The sequence below is a fragment of the Meles meles genome, chromosome 2, assembly GCF_922984935.1.
Source record: "Meles meles chromosome 2, mMelMel3.1 paternal haplotype, whole genome shotgun sequence".
Taxonomy (NCBI): domain Eukaryota; kingdom Metazoa; phylum Chordata; class Mammalia; order Carnivora; family Mustelidae; genus Meles; species Meles meles.
The window spans coordinates 4905055-4920200 of record NC_060067.1 but is presented as its reverse complement, the minus strand read 5'-3'; the positions used below and the strand labels follow the sequence as shown (position 1 = coordinate 4920200).

Here is a 15146-nt window from a genome sequence, read left to right as displayed (position 1 = left end):
TATGTTGCAAAATTTTCAGCATTGTGTCTTCAGTTTTAATGGACAGATGAATTCAGCTTTGTAGGCATATATGAGCCATGTACACATCAGTGCTATCTTCTAGTTTATTACGCTTTTGCCCAGCATAACCCCACAGAAGAATTAAACCCAGTAAATGTTTTTGTTTTGTTTTGTTTAAAAGGATGTGGCTATTTTTAAAAGAGAACATCAGAAAATATTTTGATTCTAATGGTTTTCATAATTGCTAAATGTGTTTGTAGGATCTTTGAAGGAAAGAATTATGTTTAATGTCTCTTTTCTAAATTATAAGGGAAATTACTACATTATACTTAATATTCAGAAGGATAAACCTTTTCATATAATCTAAGGTTTAATCTTTTCTCCCGATTTTCAGATTTTGGATGATGAAATTCAATCAGACTTTTATGTAGCTGTTCCAGAAATAATGCCCGAGCTTAATCCATTAAAGAAAAAGCTGAAAAAAAGATTTCCAAAGCTAACTCGAAGTAAGGGAGAATTTTTATTATTTTAATATGCTGTCAACAACTTTTTGATATGTATGTTTAGTTATAAAATAAAACTGCCAATATATATGTAGAGTAAATAATATGTTCTGGTATTTGAATTTCATGTTGTGTTGAGAACATGTGGTTTTGATTTTTTTTCCCTTTGGCATTAATGTTGGTAATCTAATCATTTGAAAACCTAGTTACTTTATAATACCGGTTCTTTAAATTTAGGCCAAACTTAGGTTTGAAATTAATGGTACTTATTACCCCCTAGGTATGTTACCATACTATTTTATACTTCTTTACTAATATGATATGTATGCTTATTTATGCCAGCATTCAACATATGTATATTTATATATTATAATACACATTTATATGCACATATATACATACATGTATAAATGCTTACTGTGTACATGGCTCTGTAGATACTTCCCTTAAAGAACTTTCCCATTATGGATATTTCCCCCTTATGAAATCTAGTAGGAGGTAATGTTGCTACATAAATAGCCGTAGTGTGAAGTATTATACGATAAATTCACAGAGAAGGCATGCTGAAGGAGAAAACATTTGAGGGGCACCTGGCTGGCTCAGTTGGTGGAGCATGACTCTTGACCTCAGGGTTGTGAGTTCAAGCCCTACGATGGGTGTAGAGATTACATAAAAATAAAAATAAAATCTTTGAAATAAGTCAAGCAGAGAGAGTCAGTTATCATATGGTTTCCCTTATTTGTGGAGCATAAGGAATAACACGGAGGACATGGGGAGATGGAGAGGAGAAGGGAGCTGAGGGACATTGGAGGTGGAGACAAACCATGAGAGACTGGACTCCGAGAAACAAACTGAGGGTTTTGAAGGGGAGGGTGGTGGGAGGGATGGGTAAGCCTGGTGGTGGGTATTAAGAAGGGCATGTATCGCATGGAGCACTGGGTGTGATGCATAAACAATGAATTCTGGTACACTGAAAAGAAATTAAAAAAATTAAAAATTAAAAAAAATTAAAATCTTAAAAAAAGAAAATAAGCTGTAGCTTGAAAAGGGCAACTGGCTGGCTCAGTCGGTAGAGCATGTTACTCTCAATCTCAGAGTTGTGAATTGAAGCCCCACGTTGGGTGTGGAGCCTACTTAAAAAATAAACAAACATAAAAACTGTACCTTGAATAATTGGATGGGTGGATTAAGGGTGATATTATTTTAAATAGAAGGAATTTATTAATGGTATACATTGAAGTAAGTCAGATATTACAGGCTGTATACAAAAAATTATCAGCTACTTCTCTTTGGCTTATAGTGAATGGTTACTCCTATGTTGAATGAAAGCAAATAATGGGAATCGTTTTGGAAGATTGATACCATATTGAGAAGGATCTTTTTTTTTTTTTGAAGATTTTATTTATTTAATAAGAGAGATAGTTTAATTTATTTAATTATTTAATTTATAATATTAATATAATGTAATTAATAAAGAAGTATAAATTATAATAATAATTTAATTTAATTATTTAATTTAATAAGAGAGAGAGAGATCACAAGTAGGCAGAGCAGCAGGCAGAGGGAGACAGAGAAGCAGGCTCCCCGCTCAGCAGGAAGCCTGATGTGGGGCTCCATCCCAAGACCTTGGGATCATGACCTGAGCTGAAGGCAGCCACTTAACTGACTGAGCCACCCAGGCACCCCGGGAAGGATCCTGAATAAGATCCTAAGAAGCTTGGAACTTTATTCCGCTTTTTAGCAGGAATCTCTTAGAAGTTTTAAATTTTTTTTTTTTAAGATTTAATCATTTATTTGACAGAGATCACAGGTAAGCAGAGAGGCAGTTAGAGAGAGAGAAGAGGAAGCAGGCTCCCTACTGAGCAGAAAGCCTGATGTGGGACTCGATCCCAGGACCCTGGGATCATGACCTGAGCCAAAGGCAGAGGCTTTAACCCACTGAGCCACCCAGGTGTCCCTCTTAGAAGTTTTAAAAGTGGGGAGTTCCTTAGAGCTTCAATCCAGAGAGAATTTGTAAGATGCATTGGCCTGAATCAAAACTAGAAGTTGGGAGAACAGTTTAAGAGCAATTTTCAGGGACTAATAAAGGTTATTTAAGCTAAAGTTTTCATAATGAGACTGTAGTAAGGCGATAAATGTCAAAGACACTGGATCTTTGTGCTAACAATTGGGAATGGTTAGGTTGTGGGGAGAAAAGGGGGAGTTGTACGATGCTGAGATTTTGAAGCCTGGGGATCTCCTAAAAAGTTGTTATTAATGGAAATGGAATAGATTTGGGAGGAAAGATAAGTTCATTTGCTGACATAGTTTGTTTTGGGTGTGCTGGATTTGGGGGTAAATTTTGTAGTATAAACAGAGCAAGTATTTCAAAATTGTTTTAGCAGATTCATGTTCACATTTTAATTCAAGTTGAACTAATTCATCATAATTGATGGCCATAATACTTAATCTGAATTATAGATTGTGTTTTGTACTTTAAGTAAATTCAAAGGTCCTCTCCGATTCTTTTATTGTTGTAGAATTTTGTTTATTTTTGTAACCTGCATTGAAGAACACATCCTTTTAGATATCTGACTGTGGTTTGGTGCTTTCTATTAGGGGCATCCATTATGGGGGTATTTGTTGTCATGGAATCAAACTTACATTCTTTCCCAAGCAAAACCTGAAACTGAACATTATTTAAAATTTAAACCAGAATTACAGTTGAATTTGATGAAAATAGTTCTCATAATTTTTTGGTTCTAGTTAAATTCAAGCTCACCAAAACCAAACAATACTAAATACAGTCAGTTAAGAGTGAAACGGAATACCCGGTATCAGTGTCCGGTCATCTCCTTGGTTTGCACGGTGACGTGGTTTTCACAGAAGTTAACTTTGTCACCTTGGCTACTTTTTCATTCTCTCAGTTATCCCTTTGGTCTCTGTTTTCTTTATTCATTAACCTTGAATTTTTTTATTACTGTTTTCATCATAGAACTTGAGACCATTGTTTTTTCACCTGGAAGGCTTTCAAATAATTTATTTTAAATAAGAAAAGTGACCCTTTAAAATGTTTATTTTTTTAATTGACTTGACTTTATTTGTACTTTCATAATGAGTCGTAGCTTCTGTATACCACGGTCAAGTTTTCTAGGTATGTAGTGTCTGCACACCCCCCCAACCCCCAGTCCATTCGCTTTAACAAAGCATCTTGAAAAAATAGACCTTTCTCCACCTCGAACATTGTCTTTTCACCACCCCCCTTTTCCCACCCCAGGACCTGTTTAACAGCACCGGCAGAACATTTGTGTTCTTTAAACACGAAGACAAACGATTAACCTGTCCAAAATGTTAAAACAGAACACGCCAGATGTGCGTTAGAACAAATGAGGCTTGTATTATGCATTTTCAGAGCTTATTCCGATTTTTGTTCAGGAACATTTGATTCCCCTTATATCCAACAAAAGACTTTAGGGTAAAATAGAAACTACGTTTTGAGCAAATGGATGAAATTAAAAAACAAACAAACAGGCCTCTGCAGCTGAGCTCATTAGTCTCCCGTTTTGTCTTACATTTTGTTTTACTAATGGGAGTGGGTGTAACTGTCTTGGCTGGATTGAGTGTGCACATTCTGCAGCATGTTTAATGTTGCATTTTTATTCACTTTAATTGCTTACATAACTGTAGGCAAGTTCTCTTTTTCAAATGCACATTTGGCTTCTTTTCCTAGTATATTTCTTTTTTACTAAAAAAAAAAAAAGGCATTTCTTCGAAGAAAATGGGCTTCATTTTGCTTGTCAACTAGCTTTTTTTCTTCCAATGTAAGTGCCCCCTGAAATTCCTTCATCTCTAATATAGATATGTTTTATTGATAAATTAGATTTTAAATTGCTGATCTGTCTTTTAGCACTTACTAAACAAAAAAATACGAGTATGAAAGATATCTTGACTTAAGGGAATTAGTTTTTTATTACACATATTAACCCGTGGGTGGGTATTATGGCATATACGGAGAAAGTTAAATTCTTTTAAACCATGCTAAGTTATTGGCGGTTAGATAGAAAAGGGACGTGATTAGGAAATTAGACTCATTAATGAGTATTCCTCTTAACGCGTAGAATTAGCATCGGTGCTCCAGTTGGAGTATTGTTGAAAGGATGTGGTCGCAGTCTGATCCGAAGAGTGTTCACATCTGCTGAGTAGGACACCGCTGTCCATGTGGAAGTTGGTGTTGTATCACGTTTGAGACTAGTGCATGTGAGCTTATTGAAACCTAACGTGAAATAGTTTTAATTCATAGATTGACATGGTGTACTTAAGAGGATTGCTTGCATTATTGAAATAATTTGAATTCTTTGGTTATATGAAGAAAAATACTAAGACATAGAGAATTTTGCACAGTAATGAATTTGAAATTTTTCCAGATTTTCCCCTCATGTATTAGTTTAAAAGCTGTGTGTGAAAGACTCCAATGATTATTGTGAATAATTATAATTATTAAAGATGAATTATTGATATATCACAGCTGGTTCTATTACCTTTCACTCTAGCTACAGTGGCCTCCTTGCCCTTCCTCACACACACTAAGTGTTCTCCCTTCTCTCATCTTTGGACTCATTGTCCCGTCCTTTTATAATGCGCTTTGATTGTTGGCTGGGTTCACTTCCTCATTCAAATATCACCCAGATGGAGAGGCCTTCCACATAAACTATTACTCCCCACGCTCCCTTATCACTATTTTCCATTATTGCGGTTTTTGATATTTTTTAGGACTTAACACTCGTAGCATTGTACTCTGGCAACCACCATATTGTTCTCAGTATTTATAGGTCATTTTTGCCTTTTTGTTTGTTCATTTGTTTTGTTTTTTTAGATTACATATATAAGTGAAATCATACGGTATTTTCCTTTCTCTACCTGACTCATGTCACTTGGCATGCTACCCCTGGGTCCGTCCATGTTGTCACAGATGGTGAGGTCTCCTACTTGCTTATGGCTGAGTAACATTCCATTTACATATACCACACCTTTTTTATCCATTCACCTATTGACGGACACTTGGGTTGCTTCTATATCTTGGCTGTTGTAAATAATGCTGCAGTAAACATAGGGGTGCATGTATATATGTTTTTGAATTAGCGTGTTCATTTTCTTTGGGTACATACCCGGTATACACACTGGCTGCACCATTCACATTCCTACCGATAGTGCACGAGGGTTCCTTTCTCACCACATCCTCACCTGTGCTTCTTATTTCCTGTGTTTTTCATACTAGCCATTCTGGCCAGGTGTAAGGTGATGTTTCTTTGGGGTTTTGATTTTCATTTTCCTATGATTAGTGATGTTGAACATCTTTTCATGTGTCTTTCGGCCCTCTGCATATCTTTTTTGTAAAAATGTCTATTCAGATCCTCTGCCCATTTTTAATGGGATTTTCTGGTGTTGAGTTGTGTAAGATCTTTATATATTTTGGCTATTAACCTGCTATCTGATACATCAGATACATTGCATATATGTGTGTGTGTGTGTGTATATATATATATATATATATATATATATATATATATATGATATATTGCACATATCTTCTCCCACTCAGTAGGTTGTCTTTTCGTTCTGTTGCTGATTTTCATCATTGTGCAAAAGCTTTTTATTTATTTGTTTTTTTTGGCATAGTCCTGTTGGATTATTTTTGCTTTTGTTTCCCTTGCCTGAGGAGACATATCTAGAAAAATGTTGCTAAGGTTGATGTCAGAGATTGCTGCCTATGTTTTCTTCTAGGAGTTTTATGGTTTTAGGTCCCACATTTAGGTCTTTAACACATTTTCAGTTTATTTCAGTGTATGGTGTAAGAGCGGTCCCGTTTCATTCCTTTGCATGTAGCTGTCCCACTTTTCCCAATACTGTTTATTGAAGAGGCTGTCTTTTCCCCATTATATATCTTAACCCTTTGTCGAAGATTAATTTATGATGTAAATGTAGGTTTATTTCTGGGCTCTCTGTCCTATTTCATTGGCCCATGTATCTATCTTGTTTTTGTGCCGGTACCATACTTTTCTGATTACTACAACTTTGTAGTATATCTTGAAATCTGGGATTGTGGTATCTCCAGTTGTGTTCTTTTTTTCAGGATTACTTTGGGTATCCAGGGTCTTTTGTGGTTCCATACGAATTTTAGGATTATTCTAGTTCTGTGAAAAATGTTGTTGGTATTGATAGGTATTCTATTGAATCTGTAAATTGCTTTGGGTAGTATGGACATTTTAACATAGTGCTTATTTTAACATAATATTCCTTCAGTCCATGAGCATGAAATATCTTTCCATTTGTTTGTGTCATCTTCAGTTTCTTTCATCCATGTTCTGTAGTTTTCAGTCTTTCACCTCCTTGGTCAAATTTATTCCTAGGTATTTTATTCTCTTTTAGTGCAGTTGTAAATGGGATTATTAATTTCTCTTTTTGCTATTCATTGTTAGTATATAGAAATGCAGCAGATTTCTGTATATTAATTTTGTATTCTGTAAGCCTACTGAATTCTTTTTTTTTTTTAAGATTTTATTTATTTGAGGTGCCTTGGTGGCTCAGTGGGTTAAGCCTCTGCCTTCAGCTCAGGTCATGATCTCATCTCAGGGTCCTGGGATCAAGCCCTGCATTGGGCTCTCTTACCTCCTTCTCTATCTGCCTGCCTCTCTGCCTACTTGTGATCTCTATCAAATAAATAAATAAAATCTTTAAAAAATAAAATGAACAAAAGATGTCTTAAAAAAATAAGATTTTATTTATTTATTAGAGAGAGAACTAGCATGAGCAGGGGCAAAGGGAGAGGGAGAAGCAGTCTTCTCACTGAGTGCAGAGCCCGATGTGGGGCTTGATCCCAGGACCCTGAAATCATGACCTGAGACAAAGACAGACACTTAATCAATTGAGCCATCCAGACAACCCTTATTTATTACTTTTAATAGTTCTTGGTGGTTTTTAGGGTTTTATTTATAGTATTATATTATTGACAAATAGTAATGGTTTTCTTCTTTCTTACCAGTTTGGATGCCTTTTAATTATTTTTTTCTTGTCTAATTGCTGTGGCTAAGACTTCTAGTAGGTGTTGAATGAAAGTGGCAAGAGTGGACATCCTTAGCTTCTTCCTGATTTTTGAGGAAAAACTTCCAGTTTGTTAACCATTGAGTATAGTGTTAACTGTAGATTTGTCACATTCCGCCTATGTTAGATTGAGGTATGTTCCTTCTGTATCGATGTTGTTGAGAGTTTTTATCATGAGCGGATGTTGAAATTTGTCATTGTTTTCTGTATTTACTGAGATAATCGGATGATTTTGTCTTTCATTGTATATTGTTTTGCTGTGAATGTGTATTTGGTTCTTCTCATTGAAGTATGAGCATTTTTTATTTTTGTTCACCATGCTGTTCCCATGGTATAGAGTAATAATGCGGCACACAGCGGGACTCAACAAATATTTTGTACGACGAATGCACATTTAATGCAACATTCAGTTGATAGAAGATACAGCATTGAATTAATCAACTGAGGAATGAATTATCTACAATTTGTAGATTTTTCTGGATTAGAGTAATTGTATGTACAGTTATTGAGTATCTACTACATCCCAGGCCTTGAATGTGGTGAGTGTGAACAAGACAGACAAGGTCCTTACTGTCACAGAGCTATTAGTTTTGTTTTTTGCAGCAGGCAAACTGGTTTAATTTAATATTTAATCATGCTTAGATTCTCTAGTTAAAACAACAAAAACCAAAACACCTACCCCCAAAACCTTTATTTGACTTAGCTATCCTTTCTAGCTACAATCTTATCTTTTCTGTTGTTTTATACGAAGTTTTTTTAAACAAGTGGTCTTCACTGGTTGGGTGTCCCCATTTCCTTACCAAGTGTTATTCTTTCTTACATCCTTCTCTCTCATAATTCAGCTAAACTGTTGCTGTCAGAAATAATCATCAGTCTTTCTTTTGCCACATTCAAAGATCTCTTCTTAGAAGTTTTTTTTTGTTTGTTTCTTGAGACTTCTTTTATACTATACAATCTTTACTCACCTCCTTTCTTACTGTTCCTACTTTGTTGTCCCTGTCTTGTTTTATTCTACTTCTTTCCTATGATATTTTTGGGTAAAGAAGAAAAGAGAATGTTAGGGTGAAATACCTGATCATATAGTTTAGTACTGATTACGTTCATTGTGGAAACTTGTAGAATTGGAGGGTGAGAAAGGGAAAGGAAGAAGGAACAAGGAGAGAAGTAAAAGAGTACAGAGGACAGAGAAAAGTACAGAGAAAAGAGAAGGTGAAGAAGAGAGCAATTACCTAGCAGGAAGGGCTCGCAGAGACCTAGAAATAGCAATGAAGATTTAACATTGGGCTATACTGAAAAGCAGAATAGAACAGTAGTTAATATAAACCTCTCTGTCTTGGATTTATCACTTACTTTGACCTTGAACCAGTTTTGTAACATTTTTTGTGCCTCTTATTTATTCATCTACAAAATGGGTCTCATGATAACATCTCAGTCTAGTGTTTTTGTTATAGTGTATGTGAGAGCTTAGCACGGGCTGGGTGATAAGTACAGATCATAAATGCACCGCGGCTGTTACTCACTCCCTGCAGTTCCTGAGGAAGTCGCTTGTTCTCTGCAGTTAGTTAGGGAGTAGTCATTCTTTTTCACGCCTTCATAGATTGTTTCTACTTTCACCAGTCATTTACTGAATAAGCACATCAGTAACAACTGAGTACCTATTATGTGCCAGGTAGTGCTCTTAGTATTGAGGCTTAAAAGAGAAAAAGGTAGTTCCCATCTTTAAGGAGATAAACTTTGAGAGGCCAGAGAGGCAGGAGTAAACCACTGCACTCAAGCACGGAAAGTGCACTCGTGCACAGCCTACAACGTGCTGAGAGGAGTGGAGGACTACTTTGTAGAATCAGATTATAGGAAAGAAATAGCCGTGAAGAGGTTAAGCATGAATAGGTATTTTCTTTTCTGACATGCATGGGGAGAACGTTCCAGATAGAGGAAATGGCCTATACTACGAACAAAAGTATGAGAAACTCAGTTGTATGCAGGAGATTATAAATACCTTTCTGTCATTTGGCACATAATGTTTTATCAGATACTGGTGGTCAGTGGGGTAGACAGTGATGGGCAGTGGGCCAGATCACCAAGGGCTTTGTGTGACATACTGTGGAGATTAGATTTGATCCTTTATGCAGTTAGGAGCCATTGAAAAATGGTGCTCAGAAGAGTGATGTAAGATTTGCATATTAGATGACTGTGTGGAAGCTGTGTAAGTGACTGTGCTAATAGGGAAATGATGAGACTCTAACAGAGACCAGTAGGAGGCTAATGCGGTAGGCCAAGTAAAAGACGAATAAGGACAGAATTTGAGCAGTGGCAATAAAAACGGAGAGGAGGAAAGCTGTTGTGGGATATTGAGAAGGCCGAATGAACAGGAGTTACGGGTTAGATGTGGGGGGTAAGGAAGAGGGAGGAATCTAGAATGATTCCTTGATTTCTGTTGTGAACAACCCAGTATATACTATGAATATATAGGCGGTGAAACAGGTTTGGGCATGATCATAATATCGGGTGGTGGAGGGAAGATGGAGTTAGGCTGGCACAAATTTATTCTGTTTTCCTGGAAGTCAGTGTTGACGTGAAGTAGGTTGTGATAAATAAGCATGCGCATGGTAATCTCTGGAATAAGGAAGAAACCTATACAAAGAGACGCAGGTTAAAACTAAGTAGAGGAATAAAAATGAAAAAGATACACTAAAATATTTTTGTTTCAAAGGAAAGAAGGCAGTAAAGGAACAGAAGAACCTATGAGATGAGATGAGTGAAAACACATCAAAGTAAAGACCTAAATCCAGCCATATCATTAGTGCTGTTAATTGGAAATGGAATGAATAAACATTCCACCCAAAAGGCAGGGGTTATAAAACAAAGGAAAAAACAATCCAATTATATGGTGTTTACAGGAGACACTTTATATGCAAGTACACGAATAGGTTGAAAGTCAAATGATAGGTAAAGATACACCAAGAAGGTGCTCCTAGGCGGCTGAGTTGGTTAAGCACCTACCTTCAGCTGAGATCATGATCATAGGGTCCTGGGACTGAGCCCCACATCGGCCTCACTGCTCAGCAGGGAGCCTGCTTCTCCCTCTCCTTCTGCCTGCTGTTTCTCCTACTGTACTCTTTCTGTTTCTCTCTGTCAGATAAATAAATAAATAAAATCTTAAAAAAAAAAAAAAGATACAGTAAGGATTAGTGACTTGGATTAACTATATTAATACCAGACAAAATAGACTTTTGAGACAAGGACTGTTAGGGACAACTTTATGCCAATGAAATGGGCAAATTCCTTGTAAGACACAGATCACCACAGTGTCTAGAAGATAATAGAAAAATCTCCATGAATCTATATCAGCTAAAGAAATTGAATTAGTGGGCGCCTGGGTGGCTCAGTGGGTTAAAGCCTCTGCCTTCGGCTCAGGTCATGATCCCAGGATCCTGGGATCGAGCCCTGCATCAGGCTCTCTGCTCAGCAGGGAGCCTACTTCCTTCTATCTCTGCCTGCCTCTCTGCCTACTTGTGCTCTCTGTCTGTCAAATAAATAAATAAAATCTTAAAAAAAAAAAAAAGAAATTGAATTAGTAATTTACAGCTTCCCACAGTGAAAAGTTCAGGGCCACGTGATTTCTTACTGGGGAATTCTATCCAACATTTAAGGCAAAAATAATACCAATCTATCACAACCTCTTTTAGAAAGTAATGGTGAAGGAACCACTTACCAATTCATTTTATGAGCTCAGCATATCATAGGTAGATATCAGAGGTAGACAAGGATATCATAGGCAAAGAAAACAACAGATCAATATCCCTCATGAACATAGAAGCACAAATTCTTAATAAAACATTAGCAAATTGAATCTGGCGGTATGTTTTTATGTATATATGTAGGTATGTATATAAGGGTTAGTAAACATTAACCCAGGAGGTTTATTCTAGGATTACAAAGTTAGTTTAACATTTGAACATCAATATTATATATCATGTTAGTAGAATAAAGGAAAAAGACCTTAAGATCATCTCACTAGATACAGGGAAAACATTTGACAAAATCTCACAGCCATGCTGAGAACTCAGAATACTAGAAACAGAAGGGAACTTCTTCAGCTTGACAAAGCACACCTATGAAAGATCAACAGCTCATATCACTCTTAGTGATGAGACCATTCAGACTGAATGCTTTCGGGGGCGCCTGGGTGGCTCAGTGGGTTAAACCTCTGCCTTCGGCTCAGGTCATGATATCCAGGGTCCTGGGATTGAGCTCCACATCCGGCTCTCTGCTTGGTGGGGAGCCTGCTTCCCCCTCTCTCTCAGCCTGCCTCTCTGCCTACTTGTGATCTCTCTCTGTCAAATAAATAAAATCTTAAAAAAAACAAAAACAAACGACTGAATGCTTTCTACCTAAAATCAGCAACAAGGTAAAGTTTGTGCTCTCACCACTTATGTTCAACATTGTACTGAAGGCCAGTGAAATAAAGGACATACATATGGGAAAGGAAGAAATAAAACTGTCTTTATGCCCAGAAGTTAGGATTCTAAATGAGTGAATTCTAATAAGTGAATTTAGTGAGGTTACAGTATTTAAGATCAATACACAAAATCAACTGTTTTTCTATACCAGCAATAGCCAGTCAAAATGAAATTTATAAAACAGTTCCATTAATAAGAGAATAAAAAAGTCAAAGGAATAGCGAGTCAAAATAAGGAGTAAATTTTTTTTTTTTTTTTTTTTTTTAAGATTTTATTTATTTATTTGACAGAGAGAGAGAGATCACAAGCAGGCAGAGAGGCAGGCAGAGAGAGAGGAGGAAGCAGGCTCCCTGTGGAGCAGAGAGCCTGATGCGGGGCTCGATCCCAGGACCCTGAGATCATGACCTGAGCCGAAGGCAGCGGCTTAATCCACTGAGCCACCCAGGCGCCCCAGGAGTAAATTTTAACAAAAGATGCAGGACCTACTTACAGAAAACTGCTAAATATTGCTGAAAGTATCAGGAGCACCTAAGTAAATAAAGGGACAGGCATTGCTGTGGATTTGAAGGCTATATTGTTGAGAGGGATTTCCCCCTACATTTTCTACAGATTTAGTACAGTCCCAAACAAGCTCCCAGAAAGCTTAAAAAAAAAAATTTTTTTTTTGGAAATTGAGAAACTTATTCTAGTATGTAGTGGAAATATAAAGGACCTGGAGTAAAAAAATGTGTTTGAAAAGGAAGAACAGAATTGGAGGACCTGCATGACCTGACTTTAGTGCTGTAGTAATCAGGACAGTGTGGCATGGCATAAAGATGGATGTGTTACAGACCAAACATCGAGAGTTAAAGAACAGACCCACGCCTACGGAACAACCGATTTTTGACAAAGCTGCCAAGGTTAAATAGGGAAAGAATAGTTTTCAGTGACTGTTTCTAAAATAACTGGTTATCCCTTTCCTCACGTCAAACACAAAAATTAATTAAAAATGGATCACAGATCTAATTATAAGAGCTAAAGCCATGAAATTTTAGAAGGAAATTTTCTGGAAGAAAATCTTTACAGCTCTGGATTAGGCAAAGATTTCTTAGGACACAAAAAGCATGAGCCATAGAAGAAAAAATTGCTACAGTGGACTGTCAAAATTAAGAACATGGCTCATGGGAAGACACCATTAAGAAGATGAAAAGACAATCCACAGCTTGAGGGAAAATATTTGCATATTTATCTGGCAAAGGACTTATTTTTAGAATGTACAAAGAACTCTTAAGACTCAGTAAGAAGACTGCTTTTAAAAAGGGGCAAAAGAACTGAACAGGCAGTTTACAAAATAAGCTATGTAGTTGGCCGTTAAGCACTAGAAATGATGCTCAACATCTTGCTCATAAGATAAATGCAAATAAACATTGACACACTTTGGTTATAGGACAAAGAGGTAGAAAAAAGGTCAAAGAAAGAAAATTTCATTTGTTTTGGGATAGAATTGGCCCGAAAACTCAAATCTGCATCATTACCTCCAGTCTATCACTTTTTTCTGGTTTCTTATTTTTTTTTTAAATATTTTTATTTATTTATTTGACAGAAAGAGAGGTCACAAGTAGGCAGAGAGGCAGGCAGAGAGAGAGGGAGAAACAGGCTCCTCACTGAGCAGAGCGCCCGATGCGGGGCTCGATCCCAGGACTCTGAGATCATGACCTGAGCCGAAGGCAGAGGCTTAAACCACTGAGCCACCCAGGCGCCCCCTGGTTTCTTATTCTAACTACACACGCTGTATATGTTTTTTCAATACCCCATGAGAACCTTCTCTTCAGTTTATTTTAGTGTAAAACTGTTTCTGTTTTCTTCCTAAGCCCTGATCTGTCACACTCATAATTTCACTGTGAAATCAGACTCAAAATGGTGAAGTCATTTATTCATTCCTTTAGCAAACATTTGTCCTTTTGTACTCCTTACTAATTATCTACCTGCATCTAGACAGAGATACCAAGTAGGTGATTGGATGAGAGAGGCTGTGGCCGGAGATACAAATTTGGCAGTTATCAGTAGAGAGATGGTTTTTAAAGCCATGTGTCTGGATGAGATTGCTGAGGTGTGATTGAATAGAAGGACAAGTCAAGTGACTGAGCCCTGAAGTAGTTCAGTCTTTGTAAGTCGCCCGGGTGAGGGTGGCTCAGCCAACAAACTGAGTGGAACAGGCAGTGAGAAAGTGTTTCAGAGGACAAGTCAGGATATTTTAGGAAAAGGAGGGATATACTCTGAACTGCTATTGATAGGTCAAATCAGAGGAACATTGAGAAATGATGATTGGATTTGTCATTGTGAAGGTCATTGGTGACCTTGAAAATACTACTTTCAGTGGATGAAAACGTGATTGAAATAGATATAAGAGAAAATGGAAGGAGAAGAAGTAGAAAAAAGATAGACAGCTGTTTGAGAACTTAACGCCCTTTAGGGAAGTATTGGTTTCTGGAAGACAGTATGAAGTTGCGGACTTTATTTTAAGATGGGAGATTTTATAGCAGGTTTGCAAACTGATGCTGATGATTTAGAAAAGCATGTCTAAGGAAGTTGGTGGGATAGTAGAGAGAAGGGAGTGGTGGTATCCAGCGCACAAATGGAGAGGGTTGGCCTTTGCTAAGAGCATAGACTCTCGATTCGCAGTGACAGAAAGGAAGGCATTATGGTTATAGATTTAGGTTAGTTAACATAATTCTTGAGCTGTCACTACATAGAAGGTACTATTCTTAAGAAACAATTGTAAGTAGAGATAAATGATTTAACCAGGTTCCTCTTTTTTGTACATCACTTTTAGCATTTACTGTTTTTATTATGCTTTTTTTCATACTGTTTAGTATAGTTACATCAGAATGTGATACTTTAAAAAAAGTGGTATTTTTTAGTAGTTGTTCTATCTGCAAGTCCCTTTTCTCTCCATCACTTGCAGTTAGATTTTAAGTTCCTTGTGGATAATTGCTTTCATTGTACTGAAGTGCTCCTGAGCTATACTGAACAACTCCCCAGGTGATCCTTGGAAGTAATGTATGCTGAAGATATACTGTACTTTATTTATTTTTTTTAATTTATTTATTTGACAGACAGAGATCAC

General features: G+C 36.9%; 1 protein-coding gene across 1 annotated transcript in view; it reads left to right on the top strand.

Moving 5' to 3' along the window:
• MRPL1 (mitochondrial ribosomal protein L1) overlaps positions 1-15146 on the top strand; it is a 102258-nt gene that overhangs the window by 33095 nt on the left and 54017 nt on the right. The window contains exon 6 of the mRNA XM_045996550.1: positions 395-506. Coding sequence (XP_045852506.1) covers positions 395-506 — 112 coding nt within the window. The remainder of the gene's footprint in view (positions 1-394; positions 507-15146) is intronic.